The 19,862-nt window shown below is 36.7% G+C and overlaps 3 protein-coding genes across 9 annotated transcripts in view; 2 read left to right on the top strand and 1 right to left on the bottom strand.

Moving 5' to 3' along the window:
* The window catches only part of wwtr1 (WW domain containing transcription regulator 1), a 34,378-nt gene extending 30,987 nt beyond the window's left edge, over positions 1-3,391 (top strand). Inside the window, 2 exon segments of the mRNA XM_046857903.1 lie at positions 324-436; positions 2,135-3,391. Coding sequence (XP_046713859.1) covers positions 324-436; positions 2,135-2,316 — 295 coding nt within the window. The 3' untranslated portion in view covers positions 2,317-3,391.
* A 3,634-nt stretch (positions 3,392-7,025) lies between these two features.
* tm4sf4 (transmembrane 4 L six family member 4) lies at positions 7,026-9,276 on the bottom strand. Its single transcript, XM_046858365.1, has 5 exons — positions 8,977-9,276; positions 8,672-8,761; positions 8,144-8,277; positions 7,761-7,944; positions 7,026-7,448 (listed from the first exon to the last, which is right to left on the bottom strand). The coding sequence occupies exons 1-5, from the start codon at positions 9,148-9,150 to the stop codon at positions 7,440-7,442; spliced, it is 591 nt and encodes a 196-aa protein (XP_046714321.1). The 5' UTR covers positions 9,151-9,276; the 3' UTR covers positions 7,026-7,439.
* Positions 9,277-9,405: 129 nt separating this feature from the next.
* Positions 9,406-19,837, top strand: LOC124391657 (glutathione hydrolase-like YwrD proenzyme). Of its 7 annotated transcripts, none has more exons than XM_046858359.1 (13): positions 10,892-10,924; positions 11,135-11,159; positions 11,250-11,354; positions 11,497-11,650; positions 11,750-11,903; positions 13,381-13,587; positions 14,270-14,422; positions 14,525-14,612; positions 14,746-14,917; positions 15,550-15,706; positions 16,032-16,202; positions 17,863-17,947; positions 19,485-19,837. In XM_046858359.1, the coding sequence occupies exons 3-13, from the start codon at positions 11,255-11,257 to the stop codon at positions 19,727-19,729; spliced, it is 1,686 nt and encodes a 561-aa protein (XP_046714315.1). In that variant the 5' UTR covers positions 10,892-10,924; positions 11,135-11,159; positions 11,250-11,254; the 3' UTR covers positions 19,730-19,837. The 7 variants fall into 7 exon arrangements, with proteins under 7 accessions (XP_046714317.1, XP_046714320.1, XP_046714314.1 ...); XM_046858360.1 differs by having other exon boundaries at positions 10,903-10,919; XM_046858361.1 differs by lacking the exons at positions 10,892-10,924; positions 11,135-11,159 and adding an exon at positions 9,406-9,499.
* Positions 19,838-19,862: the final 25 nt, after the last annotated feature.

Genomic DNA, 19,862 nt, shown 5'->3' with positions numbered 1-19,862 from the left:
TGGATGTGCTTGGACAACCAGAGAGCAAGCATAAATTACTATTGCATCCATGTTAGGAGATTTTCTAAATGTATATTAGAAAAGCTATAGTACAATGTTGTCCATAACTTTATTATACATGTTACCAGTGTGTCGATTTTTGGTCTACAAAGACTACAGATGGATGAAATAAGTTAAACACCAAATAAGTAGAGTATATGTATTATGGGGGAAAACCCAGCTAATTTAGCAGAGTGTCAGCTTACTACTTAGAAGTACTTGTTGATGTTTGGTCTTCGGAATGTCAGAGTGGGTTATCAGTGCATTCCTCTGTGTTCCCATAGTGGGCCATACCATTCACGCGAGCAAAGCACGGACAGCGGCTTGGGCCTGGGCTGCTACAGCATCCCCACCACTCCTGAGGACTTCCTCAACAACATGGAAGAGATGGACACCGGTATGTTGGACTTTTCTAACTTACACTAAGCAGAAAACAGAAAAATATTTATTTATTTATTTATTTATTTATTTAATTGTTGAAAGTACAGAAATTGTACATAAAAAAAAAAAAATTAAGTGGAAAAGAAAACAAATAAAAACAAGGTCAGGAGGATATACTATATGGACAAACATTTGTGGACACATGGTCATAACATTTGTATGTGCATTTGTAACCAACCTATTCTATATTTAGTCCCCATTTGCTGTTGTTATAACCTCCACTTTTCTGGGAAGATGTTCCACTAAATTTTGGAGTGCAGTTGTGGAGGTTATCTTCACAACTGCAACTGGAGGTTTATTCTCACCACAAAAGTGATAGTAAAGTAGGGTGAGGATCCCCGGGGTGCACCCAATTCATCCCAAATGTGTTCAGCAGGGTTAAGGTCAGAGCTCTATAGCAGGCACTCAAGATCTTACACTCCAACCCGTGTTATCCATATGGTCATGGAGCTCGCTTTATGTACAAAAGCATATCCATGCTGGAACAGGTTTGGGTCTTCTAGTTCAAGTAAAGGGAACATTTCATGCTACCACAATCAAAGACATCTTATAAAACAGTTTGGGGAGAACCACATATGCATGGAAAAATCAGGTGTCTAGATAGTTTTTCTATATAGTGTGTTTTTTAACATGATCTTAAATTCTTACATGACCAAATATAATTTTGTACATTGTATACACGCTTATGGTTAAGGTAAGTCTTTAGATCAGTTATTATATAAAAATCAAATTAATCTACTAGACAATCTTTGCTGAGTGATAATTGGTCAGTTATATATTGAAATTAGTATACTTTATTTGATTAAATGTTTTTATAGTTAACAAATCACTCATTAAAAAAAAGTGCATGAATCTTATTAGATAGGTAGAGTCAAAGGAGTATTTAGTACCTAAAAGTTAATGGAAATGCATGTTTTGTTTTTCCAGGTGGAAAATGTAATTAAATAAACAATTTTTAGTAGAAAGCAAGTACTATTATTCAATTCTATTTTTGAAAAGGTATTCATTTTCTAAATAGTAGTTATATAATGTACATATTTAAAATAATTTAAAATGATTAATTATAATGAATTATATTATTTTAACATCTCCCTGGTAGTCTAGTGGTTAGGATGCGGCGCTCTCACCGCTGTGGCCCGGGTTGGATCCCCGGTCAGGGAACCAACCCCAGCCATTCTTAGTGCCGGTACCAAGCCCGGATAAATGGGGGGGGTTGCGTTAGGAAGGGCATCCAGCGTAAAAAAAATGTGCCAAATCAAACATGCGGAGGATCCGCTGTGGCGACCCCTAACGGGAGAAGCCGAAAGAAAGTATTAAATAATTTTAACATCTGATTTTCATTTCGATTTCTATTTAATATATATATTTTTACGTTAAGAAAATAGTGGATTGTGCAATTATAAATGATTACAAGTATAGAAGAGTATGCAAGTATAGAAGAGTATTGTCAGTATCAAGTATGTATCAATGTATTTTCAGTAGGAGTATAGAATGGGCCATTTTCATGAATATGTGAGTGATGTAACAATTACTGAGAAAAAGAAAAAAAAAATTATATATATATATATATATATATATATATATATATATATATATATATATATATATATATATTAGACATAAAAACTCAACAGCCTGTTTCTTCTCTCCATAGGTGAGAACATGGTGCCAGTCAACATGAACATGCCACAGCAGAGCCGTTTTCCTGACTTCCTAGACTCCATGCCTGGCACTAATGTGGACCTGGGCACCCTGGACGGCACAGATCTCATGCCCATCCTTAACGACGTGGAGTCTGTCCTGAACAAGAACGAGCCTTTTCTCACCTGGCTCTAAAGAAGAGGGGCTCTAAGGGGACGGCTAAAGACTTTTAGCAGCAATGCAACCTTTTTTATTTTATTTTAAGTCAATCAGTCTCTTCGCCCTCTCATTTGTAATGTGCCTATATTGCTCCTTTAAAAAAAATTATCCTGGTTACTGTAAATTATTCTAAATGAAGAGCACAGAACAGAAACCAAAGTGTTCAGCCTAAGAACAAGAACAAGCATACGCCAATCAAATTTGTTGAGGTATGGTGGAAAAGTCGTTTTTATTTTTGTTTTTTTTGTTTTTTTTGTATATACTGTAGAATAGAGTTGTTTCTTTCCTGTCACTGAGTGTAGCTTGATCAAAAATGTCATTCCCTCTGGCTTTGGGCAGGACTGATCAGCTATTTCTTTCTGTCGGTCTTTGAAAGTGTTGATGTAGGGACACTTGATAGGCACCAGCAGATGGAGCCACTGCCTCCACTATGAACTGGAGACAATGTTAGCTTCAATGATGTATTGATATTAAGGATGTTAGCCAGTTCAACATTATCCGCACTAGAGAGGAGCCTTACTGATCAATTAACATTTGTGTGGCTTTATAAACAAACTTGTCTTTTCTTCACTGAAACCAAATACGTTTCCTACTGTATTTTCAGCACAAAAGCTTTCTCATAACTCAATCTTCAGTTTAGTTTCTAAAGAGACATTATTTCGTTCGCATTTAGAGGTTTATACTCAAGCTGATCCCAGTTTAGCTATTGTATCAAGTAAGCTCGTGCCTCTGAATTATGGCAGTTTGCATTTGTAGACCTACATTTTATACCATGTACTTTTTGTGTACTGCTTCAGTATTCCTTTAATTTTGTTATTTTTTTTTTACTGTTGAATACTCCAGATGTGTCCCTTGACATCTGGTGCATTTTATGAGTTTTGATATAGAGTTTGCCTTTTTAGTATTTATCAAGAGCTTTGATTATAATTTTAATATTTCTTTTATAGAGTTTTAGTCTTTTCTTTTTTTAATGAAATTGAAATTTCAAAGCACTACAAATCAGCACGGGGTTGAGTTGGATCTTTTAAGTAAATGTTGAAGTTTCATGTGACGGTTCCTACTCTGTGTTTCTTCACTGTACTGTGAGGTTCATTAATCCGTTTAATCCAAAGCAGACTACATGTTGGACTCTTCTGCATAGTAGGACTGCATTTAACTCAGCGGTAAACAGGTTTTTATAATAATCTGCAGGGAATATGCAAAAACAAGAGTATTTTCTAGCAACCGGAAGAGATTGTCTCTGAATAAGGAACTGGATGAGCGTGGGAGATCACATAATCTTGATTTATTTAGTTAGTATAAATGGAAATCAAGTGACTTTTTTTCTATGTATGTAATATTTTTTGTATTGGATGTTAAGTAGAATTGAATAGCCTTTATTTGTCACATATACATTACATCATGGTGAAATTCTTTGGTCGCATATCCCAGCTTGCTCAAGAGCTGGGGTCCGAGCGCAGGGTCAGCCATGATATGGTGCCCCTGGAGCACAGAGGGTTAAGTGCCTTGCTCAGAAACCCAAGAGTGGCAGATTGGCAATACCGGGGCTTGAACTCAAAACCTTCCGATCAGTAACCCAGCTCCTTAACCACTGAGCTACCACTCAAGTGATTTAGCATTGGTGGCATAAAAAGCCACCATATATTGATTATGCAGCATCTTGTTACTTTGGATCCCTGCAACAGGTCATAGGCAGAGGATGGATTGATAAACTGATGTTTGTCAGTGGTTTGTCAGTGGTTGAGGGTTGCACTGTTGGTCATGCACATTATTATTAATTCTGGGTTAAACTCATGACATCCTTTCATTAGGATTGATTGGTACTTAACCTAAGTAAGATGACCACTTTTTGTGTGAGATGCAAAAGAGACAATAAAAAGTGTTTTTTCCCAGCTGTCAAGCCACAGGAAAAGCTGTGTGGTTAGTCAGTCACAACAGCGAGTGGTTCCTCAGTGGCTTCCTGTTATTTTGTTCTATACATAGTGATTATTCCAGGCCTAGAGCATGGTACAGATTATTGTTGATAAGCACAGCATTTGCATCTGATCATCTATGCATGTTAGAGCAATACATTTACACAAAGCAATATGTTGGACAGAGAAAAAATGTGTTTTACTAGTTTATTGAGTGGTGTAAAATAAGAAAAGTGGTTCTCTGTAGCATTATCTAAAAGTATGGTTGTGTAACGTGCACGCACGCACGCACACACACACACACACACACACTCTCTCTCTCTCTCTCTCTCTCTCTCTCTCTACCTAGCCACAACAACACAGGAAAGGTCATGTTCTTTAGATTCCAGGGATGTTGGAGGAAGGTTTGGGAAACACACATACACACTGAAACAAAATGACCGCTTACTGTATTTGTGGGATGTATGGAGGTGATTGTAAGACTATAACTTCACAAAGAAATTTCTGAAACTGAAGTGTAACTTGCTGAGCAACCAAAAAAATTTAAATAAAAATGTGTACCACAGATTTTGTGTGTGAATTATTTAGCAGATTTCAGTGCTTTTTTAAGATGTCTAACATTGAGATAAGCATTCTTTTCTCTCTCTCTCTCTCTCTCTCTCTCTCTCTTATTCAACAGCCAGAAGAAGGGAAATCTTAATGTCTATACATTTTCAAAGAAAGTGTTTCATTAAAAATATTCACGTTCCAGTTAGCTCAAGAAATTTTGGAGATATTGGCGCATGCTCATTTCCGAATTCCACCCACTTGGTGCACTATGCATGGAGATGGTCTGGCATCATTAGGCATATTAATTAGCCTGAACCTCATAGTTTGACAAGATCCTCACCCTTTTTAATGCGTGGTCCAGAGGTCCAGTGGTCTTTCTTTTGCTGTCCACTAGAGGTCATACTTATTCTGTGCGTTTCAATTGTGGCTTTCAAATTCCCAAAGTGAATTCAATAATTTGAGTGTTTTACAGCCTATAAATAAGACAAATCACATTTTTGTATCATTATTTGTAAAAAAAAATTATATATATATGAATTTAAACAAAATTTTATTTATTGCATTCTCTGTCACCATCTTTATTGCAGGCTATTACACAAACATCTCCACAATCGAGAAGTGATTGCTCCTACAGTATATGAAAGTGAATTTCTATATAAAAAGCAATTACTTTTTTGCTTTGTTTTCTAACAGTTTGTCTCTTAGGTGCTGTGTTATCTGAGCTCTTTCTGTCATAAAGAGAAAGATCATTGCACCAATAAAATGAGTGGTACAACAGCAGTACATTGACTGTACAGTGAGGTACAATAATCTGTAAATGTTTGCTTAGAGCCTGCCTAACCCAGGAAACACAAAGTCCTTTGTGATATGAATAGAATTATAAAAAAGACAAACGTAAGTTTTACAGTAGTGTGTAGTATTTTCATGCAGTTGTAAGTCATGAAATTAAAAGACTAAAGATACAGTATATGATATGACTACATAATGATAAGAAATATAAAAAAAGTACTTAATATATTAAGTATTAATATATTTAATTAAACCATTGTGCATATATATATATATATATATATATATATATATATATATATATATATATATATACATTTATATAATTTTATCTTTTTTTTTTGCCTGTGTTAATTTTTACAAAAAGTAAAAAAAAAAAAGTTTTATTTGATCATAAATTATTACAAGCACAACCTAATAGAAAAGCCTGCAAAAAAGAGCATTTTAAATTATTATTTTTGTCATACTGATTACTACATGCACAAAAAAAACTGCAAACATTAAAAATTTAAATATAACAATACACCAAGCATTTCCAGCTTCATTCCATCAGTACATAATTCCAGAACATTGTGGTTGTTCAGATACAATTGTTAAAAGATTTGCTGACATTCAGTTCTTTTTTCTTTCTTTTTTTCTTTTCTTTTTCTTTTTCTTTTTTTTTTTTTTTTTTAGAGAAACAGCCCATCCTTTCCCAGCCATCCTTTCCAGCTCCATGACAAAACTGTACTTGTTCGGTCTTGTTCATACAGTTTTGTGCTGCCATGAACATAAACACTTGCTTGGACACCCAGTCCTAGATATTGTGATCTCTCTTGTGGGTAGTCTTTATTTTTTGAGCAATCATATTCTTTGAAGAATCTTGTATTTTATTGTTGGAAATGGCCTGATAACCGTTTTCAAACTAATGAACAGTAACAGTTGCTTCTCTGAAATTATGGCTCATGTCCTTTTTCCTTGGCATGGTGAAGACACACTTTTATAAAGGTAGCTGCATTTCTTCACTAACAAATCTCTTCTTTTTAGAACCAAAATACAAACCAGTTCTCATTTTGCACTTTACATTACATCTGTTGAGTGTTAATATGCAACCTAAATAAGAACCCTTCTATAGGGCAATCGCTATATAAGCCACCTGCCAGCCAAAAGAAAATATATAAATATAAATAAATAAATAATGTGGTCTTAATTATCGCCCTTATCGATTTGGACGTAGATTTTTCTCATTTATACAACTAAATGTTAAGGCTTTTGCACGAGGGCCAAACAGTGACAATAACTGTGTTCTAAAAATTGACCAGATGTTGTTTTCAGTGTAAGCTTTAGCGGATCCTCTGAGGAATCTGAGGTTACATCCTGGACCATCATTCTATTTTTTTTCCATGACTGTTTCCTGTTTTTCTTTGCCTGAAAATGAAGACTGGGACAGCCGTGTTTCATTTTGATCATTTTATTATTTTAGAAGATATTTGATACCATTTTGTGTATATTAAATATATAAACTCTCACTTTTTGTAATATTCATTCATATAGTTAGACTTGTAGTGTGTCTACTTGTGGATGTACTACTATTTTGCAAAAAACAAAAAAAGCAGCACACCTTGTGTTCAAATGTGAGTGATAATAATTTTGAAAAAAAATAGAGACATTTCATATAAATATAACATTTCTCTTATGCCTTCATAAGCAGTGCCATCAAGCAAAAGAGGCATAGTGTACATTGTTAACCTGTACAAAAAATGTCTGAATGGCATAAATAAAACAGAGATCTGGAAATAGAACGCAATAAAACCCATTCAACTATTATCTTCATGAGATGTAATGAAGTAATGAAGAATCCTATTCAATTTAGGAGCCCTGTTAAAGAAAAGAACAGTAGAAATTAGATTTTTATGAAATAAAATGAAAAACAGCAGACATTAATTTATTGGCCTTGCTTGGGCTTCTGAATTACGTTCACACTAATGGAGTTAATACAGTACTTGTTGGTTTGATTAAAAGTTAATTATAAACTTGCACTAATCTAATAGTTCAATATTTAACGCTCTAGCATGTAAATCAAATTTCAGCTTTGTTTAAATAACCTTTAAGCTAGTGCCATCCATAAGAGTGTGGGGATGGGGTGGAGGGTTTGCAGAGAAAAATTTATTTATAAGAATTTCATCATACCCCGCAACATCCGCAGCAGTCTCCACATATAGTGCCGATCAGGCCATTGATGACCTGAAACGCGCATAGTGCCATTTGAACCAGGCCCATGATCAACAGCATGGAGAAGAGTGTTAGATGCCATGGCACAATATCTGAAGGCTCCTCACACACATTCCAAATTGATTTGTTGGACAGGTAGTCACTTAGGAAGGAAAACACAGGAAAGTTTAAAAAGAGGGCAAAGACTGATCAAAAATCACATAGCATAATTTATTGTATTAAAATAACTCTTTTTAAACTATGAATGCATGGGATTTTCTGTATTTTTGTGTTTACTGAATTTCAGGTCTCTGATCTCTGAATCATTATCCATTGTAAGCAAAACCTCCTTCAGTACTTACCCCTCATTGAATGGGTATGTATATGTGCCGTTTGTTAAACATTTAGGCCCACGATTGATAGCAACTGCTGACACAATGAAAGAATAACCAGCTCCCAAAAGGCCAACTCCAGCAAAAATAATGGAGAAAAACATCTAGAGAGAGATTAAAGCAGGCCATCAATTAAACTCATGACTGATGGAATGCAAAGAGTATGATTGTATATGGAACACATATTAATAAAGGCATCATGCATATACAGCATTCAAGAAGAAAGAAGAAATGTTCAGGCCTTTTTGGCCTTAGAAGAACATTTTTAAAACAAGAAAGTACACCTTTCACCAACAGATAAATGTTAATCTGATGGTAGGTTGTTTGTGTGTGTGTGTGTGTGTGTGTGTGTGTGTGTGTGTGTGTGTGTGTGTGTGTGTGTGGGTGTTGGTGTGTGTTGGTGTGTGTGGGTGTATGCATGTATGTGGGTGTTGGTGTGTGATCAATGTATCAACGATAGTAATCGTAAAAGAAAAAAGAAAAGGAGCATTTCCTTACTGCAAATCTTTTTCCACAGTTCTCATTGCCACAGCAACCACAGCAGTCGTTCGTTTTCAATCCCAAGAAGACCAGCGCTGGGAAAATCATCTATAAAAAATTTACAAAGTTAAAATCACACATTTCTTTCAACACAAAAAATATCCTTATTCCAAAGTAACAAGTAAATGTTTTAGGAAATCTTTTTTTTCTTTTCTTTTCAAGAATTCTTGCTTTAAGCGACTTCCGTTTTCTATATGTGGTGTAGATCATTAATACTTAAAATAGAGTGAAAGTTATATATTAAATGAAAAAGGGTCACTCACCAATATTCCAGAGCCTATGATTCCTCCGAAGTACCAGACCTCATCTGTAATGTCGTCATTGTTCTTAGCAGGTTTACCTCCAGGAAAGAGCAGGAGGATATTGCAGAGGAAGCAAAGAATAGCTAAAGGAATGAGTGTGATGCCTAAACACTTTGCACAATTCCCAGAACACATGTTTCAATCTTATTGTTTGTGTATTTCAAGCAGTAAAAAAATGACAGTCCAAGGGATCAATAACCTTTCTCTTAACTCTATTCCAGAAACCCTTTCCTATTTCTGATCCACGATGGTCTGAGGGTAGATGCACGTTTGCCCATATATACCCCTTTGCAATATGATGTCACCACATTCATGTCAGATTTACAACATTTGTTGCACTGACAACAACCTGCCTGTTAATGTTCAACCACAGCATGTCTCTGCCCTGGGATTTGGTCACACTACTTTGACTTTAGCAGAAATCTTCCAACCAGTGCTGAGATTGTTTTACACTCTTCTGGAGACTCTCAAACTAACTTTAATGGTGAGAGATTAAGATCCAGCACAGTATGGCATAGTTCTTAGTTGTCTTTTATTTGGTTGAGCAAGTTTGATATATCGTTAGGGTATTTTTCAACTAGATACAATAGTTTAGTTAGCATGTGTTAGCATTAACATTATTGCAGCTTTTTATTACTTAGAAATGTCACTGTAAAGCATGTTACATTCAATATCTACTGTTAATTTCTTAGTGACACTTAAAATTAATATTAACTTTTTAATTTACTTTGATTATAATGTTTCTCACATTTATCAAGATATGATCATTTGTAAACAGAATATCTAATGTCATCTAATGTCAAGAAAATAAAGAATAGAATAGAATAGAATAGAATAGAATAGAATAGAATAGAATAGAATAGAATAGAATAGATTTTTTTTGCACCCCAGGCCTCATCCTACATCAGTATCTGACACAAATCTCAACATACCAACATGCATGGATGTATTTAGGAAGGGATTTTAAAATGAAGACCCACAAAAAGTGTGATTGGTCCCACACTTGCTTAAATTGGAACACACTTTCCCAAATCTCATTTAGGCTTTACATGCAGATGAACCGCGTTTTCTCTCTCCACCCGTAAAACGTAGTCATTCTGTAATGGTAAAGTAGAGAACTGGAATGGGTGCAGGCCGGGTGCTAAAGTCTGCTCAAAAACACACCGGATTTGTCGTTGTTAAAGAAGTCTAAAAAGTAAAAAGTTGTCACAGGAGTCTAAATCACATTCCGATTAATCGATTCTGCCACCGTATGGAGTTTTGCTCATAGAAACGTTGATGCAGGGCTGTTCAAACTGACATAAGTATGCAAAGAAAAAAAAAGTTGTGTGCATTAATCTACAATGACTGCATGGATTTTAAACTTGGAGGAAACAACGGACAAAATGAACACTACCATGCAGGCCCTCTCTCTCTCTCTCTCTCTCTCTCTCTCTCTCTCTCTCTCTATATATATATATATATATATATATATATATATATATATATATACATTTAACGTCGGTTATCTCGGTGCAGCGGCAGAAGAACTCGCGGAAGTGGCGGAAAAATCAAGCCTTACAGATGCTACAGGTGTTGTATTGTATACTGGTGAATCTCTGCTGTTAGTTAGTGCTAGTGTTCGTAGTGTTAGTAGGGGCGCGGCGCGGCTTTGGGAAGAAAAGCGCAGCCGTTGAGAGAGTGCCGGTGGGAAGACACGTACCGGGATACGCATGCGCGATAACAACGACCGCCGTGAACCAACATATACCAACAATAACGGACAGTGAGAGTGTGGAAGTTTAAATGAGAGCTGGTGATGATGATAAACGAGCACCATATGTGAGAAAGCAGCCGAGAAAGCACCTGAAACGCTGAAGGGGGCCGAAGGGGGCGTGGCAGGTGGATTCCTGACAGATAAACATGTACTGTATGTATTTTTATAGCATGCCTTCATCAAACAAATCGCGGCAACGCTGTTGTGTAAAAAACCCTTCAAAAACACGTGCATGCACATTCTCATTTATTAACGCACATCATGTACATAAAGAAATTTCAAGCATGTTAATATATTGCCGCCATTTTGATTTTTGTTTATCTCGATCATCGGTTACCTCGATGCTTTTTGGCGACCCCCTAGGACATCGACATAACCGGGTTCCACTGTGTGTATATATATATATTTTGTTTTGTTATTATTATTTTTTTATTGGAAATTTTTTATATTTGGCTAAAAGCATCTTTTTACCATGTAGTGAAAATGCAGGCTGATTTGGAGTTCTCATCTCGACGCTCACCAGTCATCTGCCTGAATGGATGTGTAGCATCGAGTCAGCCTCTTGCATCCAACATTGGACTAGGTAAGAAATTGTATATTATATAAAATGTTGCAGTGTTTCTCTTAGCTTCTTTGTATAAGGATATATTAACAGAACCCACCGGGACATCTAGCTTCTTGGTATGTGTGGAATTGTCTTAATTCCTTTTTTATTTTCACCACAGAAATTCTGAAAAGGGGTGGAAACGCTGCAGATGCTGCAGTAGCTGTGGCAGCAGCCCTGAATGTAACAGAGCCGACAAGCACAGGCCTTGGAGGAGATGCCTTTTGTCTTTTTTATGATGCTGCAACTAAACAGGTCCGAGGACTTAATGGGAGGTGAGGAGAGACATTGACAAAATGAGCATATTATCATATATTATAGTTGTAGTGAAAAACTGCTGATTACTAACATTTTCTGTGTTAATTGTGCCTTAGTGGAAGGAGTCCTAAGGCTCTGACTCTGGATCTGATGAGAAGGTGTGGATTTAGTCAGAGTAACCCACCATCTAAGTTCCATGCCTTTAATGTCACTGTGCCTGGAGCTGCAGCATGTTGGTGTGACACAGTGACTTTGTTTGGAAGTAAAAAGGTACTTCATCCATACCATTCACAACTAGAAGAGCTCTAGATAGGTATTATACTTGTGCATGCTGTATTTGACCTCCAATTGTGTTTCAGTGTTCTGCATTATGCCCTACTGAATAATTTCCTCTTATAATAATAGGTTATTTCAAACTAATCAAACTTAGGGTAGGACATTATGATAATCAGAAAGAACACACCTGTTAGTCAGTGCTTAAAAGGCAGTCATTACAGCCTGAATTAGGGCACTTAAGATAACATTTAAGTGCCCTAATTCAGGCTGTAATGACTGTTGCTAATTGCACCACACCCTATTTTTTAATTTTGGTCACAGTTTCTGATTTCGATTAACCATCTGTAGTGATTACCTTTATTTATACTTTAGATGTATTTTCTTTAATTGGCTTAGTAGAGATGCAATGAATAATACAGCATCTAGTAATCTATTTAAACTACTAATATAACCCTATGTAATTATTTATCAAAGCTCAGTCCTTATACTAAGTGACTTTGTGGCTAATAAAATTTTTTGTAGTATCAGTTAGAAAATGGAAATTATTTGACAACTTTGTAACTGAGGGTAAAACAAGTGACCTCCAGAAAATCTGTAGTGTCTCCTAAAAAGTGCAGTTACATGGCACAATTTGACATTGTAATATCATTAATCATAACATTGATATGTAATTATATTCTAACAACATATGATTGTTGTCTTGTATATATTTTCTATCCCTTTCCCTTCCTGGTGCACTTCTGTTTACCATACAAAAATATATACTATGACTGTTATATATCACGAGAATAATCAAAGTCTTACATATCTGAATTTAATTCTTTTATACACACTCACTGAGCATTACAGAAGGAATGCTTCACAAATGCATTATGGCCCTCAAACACCCTCAATTTTTCATGGCGTGGATTCTACAAGTTGTCTCCTCTGAAATTCACGTTGACATGATTGTATTACGCATGCTGCATAGCTCCTGTTATTCCACATCCTCAAGGTGTTTTAAAAAGGCCTCTGAAGAACTCTGAACTCACTGTCACTTTCAAGCAACCAGTTTGAGACACCTTGTGCGTTGGGAAAAGGGTGCATCATTTTTACATTTTATATTTTTACATTTATGGCATTTGGGCAGACACCCTTATCCAGAGTGGCTTTTATTTCAATCATACAACTGAGCAGGCTAGGATTTGAAAGTACTACCTTCAGATACAAAGCCTATTGCTTTAACAACTAAGCTACCACCTCCCATCATCAAATATTGGCATATGTCTCTATACATTTTCTTGTAGGATTATGTCAGCTATGAAGGGCTTATGCATATGTGACATCTTTATATCCACTTAGTTGGATTCATTACAAGTGGTTCAGAAACATGTAGAGAGCAAGACAGAGTGTGTGTTATATGATGTATCAGAAGACATCTTCATGTATGTGTGGTATTGTTTAAATAACCTGTGCTTTGTGACTTTGCCAGCTGTCTTTGGCTGACCTGCTGCAACCAGCTATAGATCTGGCTCAGAACGGTTTCCCAGTGGCAGAGATTACAGCATACCATTGGGCTGATGGTATAAAATCTTTGAGAGCTGCTGGCAGAGAACTGGGAGCAGATTTACTCATTAACAATCAGCCACCTAAACATGGACAGATCATGACTAATCATAACCTCGCACACACTTTCCAGGTACGCAGAATTCCTTGGGTGCAGTTTATATGTGATATACGTCATCAAGGGCTTAACAGGGCACTCCTAGATTGTAATAACGACTCTGAAGTGATGTTATGTAAAGGGTCATCTTCCTGCATGTTGGATAAAGCTAGATAAAAGTGTTTAGAAATGTTTTGCTGCCTGTATCGGTGGGATAAAATCCTTTAACTTGTTTGGATGATATCTAAATTGTTGATAGTGTGACAGGCATTTCTGATAACTACCGATTATTACCCATTTACAACTGAAATTGGATACAGAGGCATTACCAGGAGTTGCTGTTGTAGGTATCCATGTGCAATGTGCACCATTGTGACATAAAGAATACGCCTATGGGCCTTTCCTACAGATTCCACACAGATTATAGGAAATTAGCAATACATGGTAATGCATGTCAGTCATCAGGTATCAATTATGTTTTAATTTGTAGACTAGAATATATAATACCTTTTAACAAATCCTTTTTTACAGATTGTCACCTTATTAACATATTTAAGATTTTTCCAGGTTTGTTTTTTTGAAGTGAACTAATACAGGTTGTCAGTATCATTATGACTTTTGACAATCTGACATTACAAAATACTTTTTTTTTTTTAATGACTCCCATTGGCTAATATCTCTTTATTACTGTTCTTTTATGTGTTATTTAATAATGTAGGAGCTTGTTCTGCATGGGAGAAATGGTTTCTATGAGGGCAAGATCGCCCAAGCTGTGGTTGATATTGTGCAAGAAAACGGTGGTGTTATGAGCTTGGACGACATGAAAAACCATGTCACTACTGAGATCACACCGATTTACACTGATTACAAAGTAGGTTAAAGTGGGAAAGACAAGTCTGTTGTATCAATATTAATGTACTAAAGTATTTTTATTAGCCTTTTATTGCCCCCTGTACATATGGCATTTCCACAGGCGGTGCGAGTTTGGGAGGTCCCACCCAACAGTCAAGGGATGGCAGCCCTTATTGCCCTTAACATCCTTGAGAATTTTCCTATTAAAGGTGCAAAACTTGCAAAAAAATTCTGACATATATATATATATATAGTTGAACACTGTATATTGAAAACTATATAAATAAATATAAAAAAAATATAAATAGTGTATAACTGACAAACCATTTATATGACACACAGATCAGGGTCACAACAGTGCTGAATATCTTCACATTCTGGCTGAGTCGCTGAAATTGAGCTTGACTGATACCATGCATTTCAGCACAGACCCAGAGAAAGTGAAGGTGCCTGTGGAGGGGCTTCTTTCCAAGGATTATGCTATTCAGCGAGCCCATTTTATACAAATGGACAAGTAAGGCTAGAATAAATTGAATCTGCTTTAGTGAAAACAGCTCTGTCTCTTTCTACATCCCTCCCTCTTTCCCTCATTTTGTGGTACCAGCTGGTACCAGGCACTGTGCTTACTTTAGATAAGATTGTTTACACAGAGTACTGGGTTCCCCCTCCTTTCTGTCCCTCTGCTCATGACTCTCTGATAGGAGAGAGAGAGAGAGAGAGAGAGAGAGAGAGAGAGAGAGAGAGAGAGTATAATCTGTAGACTTTAGACTTTTAGTTAGTCAAGGAAATCCAAACAGGTTGTGTGTGTGTGTGTGTGTGTGTGTGTGTGTGTGTGTGTGTGTGTGTGTGAGAGTGGATAACCCAATAACTGAATCATGTAATTACACCCCCTTTTACTAAATGAGTAAGTGTAATATCTGTTCTGGATAAGAGAAATAGCGTTATACACCAAGACATTCATCAAATCAGTGAATTTTCAATTTAGAATTTGTTTTCTCTGTTGAATGACTTTGATTATATTTAAACTAAGTTTAATTTGAGGAATTATCCAGGCTACTGGTTGTAATCCATGTGGGAGATTTGCTTTGTTTTCCTGCTTAAGAACTGACACTGACCAACCCTGAGATCTGTTTCCTCTCATCTTAGAGCCAGAAGTGTGTGTGAACCGGGGATTCCCACAGGAAGTGACACAGTGTATTTTACTGTGGTGGACAGAGAGGGAAATGGCTGCTCTTTTGTGAACAGCAATTACATGGGATTTGGTACTGGCCTTGTTCCCCCAAACTGTGGGTTTTCCCTTCAAGTGGGTATCTTAGCTTTTATATCTGATAAGTATTTTAATAAATCCGTTTTCCTAAAAAAACATTATTATGTACAGGAGCTTAATTACTTTACCTCTAGTTATTGTTTTCTAATATGTAAATATAAAAAATTAAATTACAGTCATTAGGTCACTGTAGGTAACAGTAAAGTAAATTTCTTTCTTTCTTTCTTTCTTTCTTTCTTTCTTTCTTTCTTTCTTTCTTTCTTTCTTTCTTTCTTTCTTTCTTTCTTTCTTTCTTTCTTTCTTTCTTCTTTCTTTCTTTCTTTCTTTCTTTCTTTCTTTCTTTCTTTCTTTCTTTCTTTAGAATAGAGGTGCTAATTTCTCTCTGGACTCCAATCATGTGAATTGCATAGGGTCAGAGAAGAGGCCGTACCACACTATAATCCCTGCCATGCTCACAGATCCTGTGTCAGGACACCTTCTCTGCTCATTTGGGGTGATGGGGGGCTTCATGCAGCCCCAGGGTCATGTGCAGGTGAGCTTCACTAATATTTACCAACTTACATGTAGGAAAGAAGTAGGTCATTAACGTTCATACAGCATTATCAAATACATACAATACAGTCATTTAACTAATATAAACAGAATATTTATCTAACATGTACTTTATTATAAATTGAAAATATTGGTATATAATATACAGTTTAAATCAATTTCTAAAATAATGTAAAAGTTCAGAGGTTTGAATCCAAAATATTTACCTAAAGTTTAATTGTTTTTATTCCAATTTATCCTATACAGTTTGGGAAAATCCTTCTAGCTAAGAGCATGATTATACTAAAGTGACTGATTTCTTTTCTAGTATAATCTTGACATCTGTTGTTGATGGATCAGTATAGAGAAGGTCAGAAGGAGGTGCATTGTGTGTTTGTGCATTAAGAGAAATCGTATGACAGAGTGCCAAGAGAGTGGAGTTGTGGTATTGTATGAGGAGGTCAGGTGTGTCAGAGAAGTATGTGAGGGTGGTGCAGGACATGTATGAGGACAGTGACAGCAGTGAAGTGTGCAGAAGAAATGACAGATTGGTTTAAGGTGGAGGTTGGACTGCATCAAGATTCGGCTCTAAGGCCTTTACTGTTTGCAGTGGTGATGGACAGGTTGACGGACGAGGTCAGACAGAAGCCACCCTAGACTATGATGTTTGCGGATGATATTGTGATTTGTGGAGCAGGATGGGCAGGTTAAAAAGAGTCTAAAAAGGTGGAGGTACATGCTGAAGAGAAGGGGAATGAAAGTAAGTAGGAGTAAGACAGAGTACATGTGTGTGAATGAGAAGAAGGGCAGTGGAGCGGTGCAGTTGCAGGGAGAAGAGGTGGAGAAGGTGGAGGAGTTCAGGTACCTGGGGTCAACAGTGCAAAGTGATGGAGAGTGTGTTAGAGAAGTAAAGAAAAGAGAGCAGGCAGGGTGGAGTGGGTGGAGAAGAGTGGCAGGAGTGATTTGTGATAGAAGAGTATCTGCAAGAGTAAAAGGGAAAGTTTATAGGACTGTGGTGAGACCTGTGATGTATGGTTTTGAGACAGTGGCATTAAGTAAAAGACAGGAGCTGGAGCTGGAGGTAGCAGAGCTGAAGTTGTTAAGGTTTTCGTTGGGAGTGATGAGGATGGACAGGATTAGAAATAAGTTTATTAGAGGGACTGTGCATGTAGCACGATTAAGAGACAAGGTGAGAGAAGTGAGATTGAGATAGTTCGGATATTGGACTTGGTGCAGAGGAGGGACATAGGGTATATAGGTAGGAGAATGCTGAGGATGGAGCCGCCAGGAAGAAGGAAAAGAGGAAGGCCAAAGAGGAGGTTCATTGTTGTTGCAAGGGAAGACATGAAGGTGGTTCGTTTGAAAGTGGCAGATGTAGAGGACAGGAGGGTATGGAGACGGATGATCCGCTATGGCGACCCCTAATGGGAGAAGCCGAAAGAAGAAGAAGATGAAGAAGAAGAAGAAGAAGATAATCTTGATATCTGTGCTATGAGAGGATTTAAGGCTAAGGATGCTAATTAGTGATACATTCATTATATAGGAAAATAAGGATGAGTTGTCAGTCCATGATAGACAATTTTATTACAGGCTGAAATTACTAAATGTCTTATATGACTAACCAATTTTAAAATAAGATAAATAGAACGTTTTCTTTGCAGGTATTACTTAATATGATAGAGTTTGGCATGAATCCTCAGCGTGCACTTGATGCCCCACGTTTGTTCGTGCAATATGATCAGACTGGTAAGTTTATCGCTTGAGGTTGAACTTCTGAGGCCATTGGCTATGAGACTTTACCACTTTTTTCCTTTTTTTCATATTTCATTCTAGTGGGGTCATTTGGCTGATCCTTATACTTAGCTTTTATTTAAAAAATTAAATAAAATAAATGATATATAAATTATATGAAAAGTTTATTTTGCTTGCTCAAGATCAAGATCAAGATTAGGGATTGTTAGGATTAGGGAATGTTTAAATATGGGAAAATGGATAATAATTAACTGTATATATACACTTGTATAGCAGTACTGATTTACTGTCCACTAAAGATTAAAATACAACAATTATTGTCAAAATATTTGCCAACAAAAGTTTGTGCAGTGAACATGTCAAAACTGTGTCTAGAGTGTCAATATGTTGTGTGAGCACCATTGTTATCCAGCACTGCCTAAATCCTCCTGGTCATGGAATTCACCAGAGCTGCACAGTTTGTTGCTGGGATTCTCTTCCACTCCTCCATAATAACATGAATGAGCTGCTGAATGTTAAACAAATGGCGCTTATCTATCTTCTGCTTGTGGATGCCCAACAGGTGCTTAATAGGGTTTAGGTCTGGAGACATACTTGCTTACTTCATCACCCTCACCTTCAGCTTCCTCAGCAAGGAAGTTTTCATCTTGGCAGTGTGGTTGGACTATTATATTGGAAAACTGCAGTTCGGCTCAGTTTCTGAAGAGACATCATCATGTTCTGCTTCAGAATGTCACAGTACATTGAAATCCATGTTTCGCTCAATTAACTGCAGCTCCCCAGTGCTGGCAGCACTCATGCAGCCCCGGACCATGATGCTACCACCACCATGCTTGACTGTAGGCAATACACTATTTTAGACACAAGTTTATCTTGGCCTATTCACACCACAGGCATGGTTGCAATAATTCTTGTTTTTGGACAGGTTGTCTTCAGCAAACTGTTTGCAGGCATTTTTATGAGCCAGCTTCAGAAGAGGCTTCCTTCTGGGATGAAGGTCATGTTGCAGTGTGTGGCATATGGTCTGAGCACTGACAAGTGGACTTTCTGCTTCTGAAACCTCTAAAGCAATGCTGACAGAACTCATGCATCTGTTTTTTTAGCCAGCTTCTGTACCTGACGCACAGCACAAACACTTAACTTCTTTAATCAACCCCTTGTGAGACCTGTTCCTGTTCCGAGACCTGTTCCGAGTAAAACCATAGCAGCTATTTTGATTGCTGTATGTTGAGTTATTTTCAGAGGACAGTTAATCTGTACTGCTGCACTATACAAGCTGCACATTAGAGACTACTCTAAAGTATATATTTTATTTGTCCTTTGAGAAATAATCTAAAATGGTTGCTAAAATATGAGGGGTGTAAAATCTTTTGTGAGATATTTACATATAATCATGCGTTTAAACTCAATTAAATATGTCTCAATGTATGTAAATGTAAATGTTTATTTATTGTAGCATATTTTATTTAATAAGCATTTGTGTATAATTCACCTGTTAGTAGTTAAAATTTATATTTTTTCTTTTTTTCAGCAAAGGAATGGGAGCTCAATCTGGAGGCAGGCTTGGAACAGAATGTGGCTGATGAGCTCAGAGAGCGGGGCCATGTGGTAAAGTGGCCAGTAGAAGGGCATGAGCGGAACCAATTTGGACGTGGGCAAATTATCAGCAAAGGAAAGTGGTGGTGGGATTCTAATAATGAAAAAACAGAAAGAGATGAGAGGGTACTGTGGGCTGGATCTGATCCTAGGGCAGATGGATGTGCAGTGGGATATTAACAAGAAAACTAAAGTGAAAAACATTACATGTCAGAGTTAGTGGACAAAAAAATTAAGAAAAACCCACATTTTCCCATGAATTCAATAAAGTGCATTTAAGACAAAGCACATTTCCATTTGCCTTTAATGATTT

Source organism: Silurus meridionalis, chromosome 9 (genome assembly GCF_014805685.1).
Source record: "Silurus meridionalis isolate SWU-2019-XX chromosome 9, ASM1480568v1, whole genome shotgun sequence".
In the NCBI taxonomy this organism is placed as follows: Eukaryota; Metazoa; Chordata; class Actinopteri; order Siluriformes; family Siluridae; genus Silurus; species Silurus meridionalis.
Note: the sequence above shows the minus strand (reverse complement) of the source record. Positions and strands in the feature narration are given on the sequence as shown.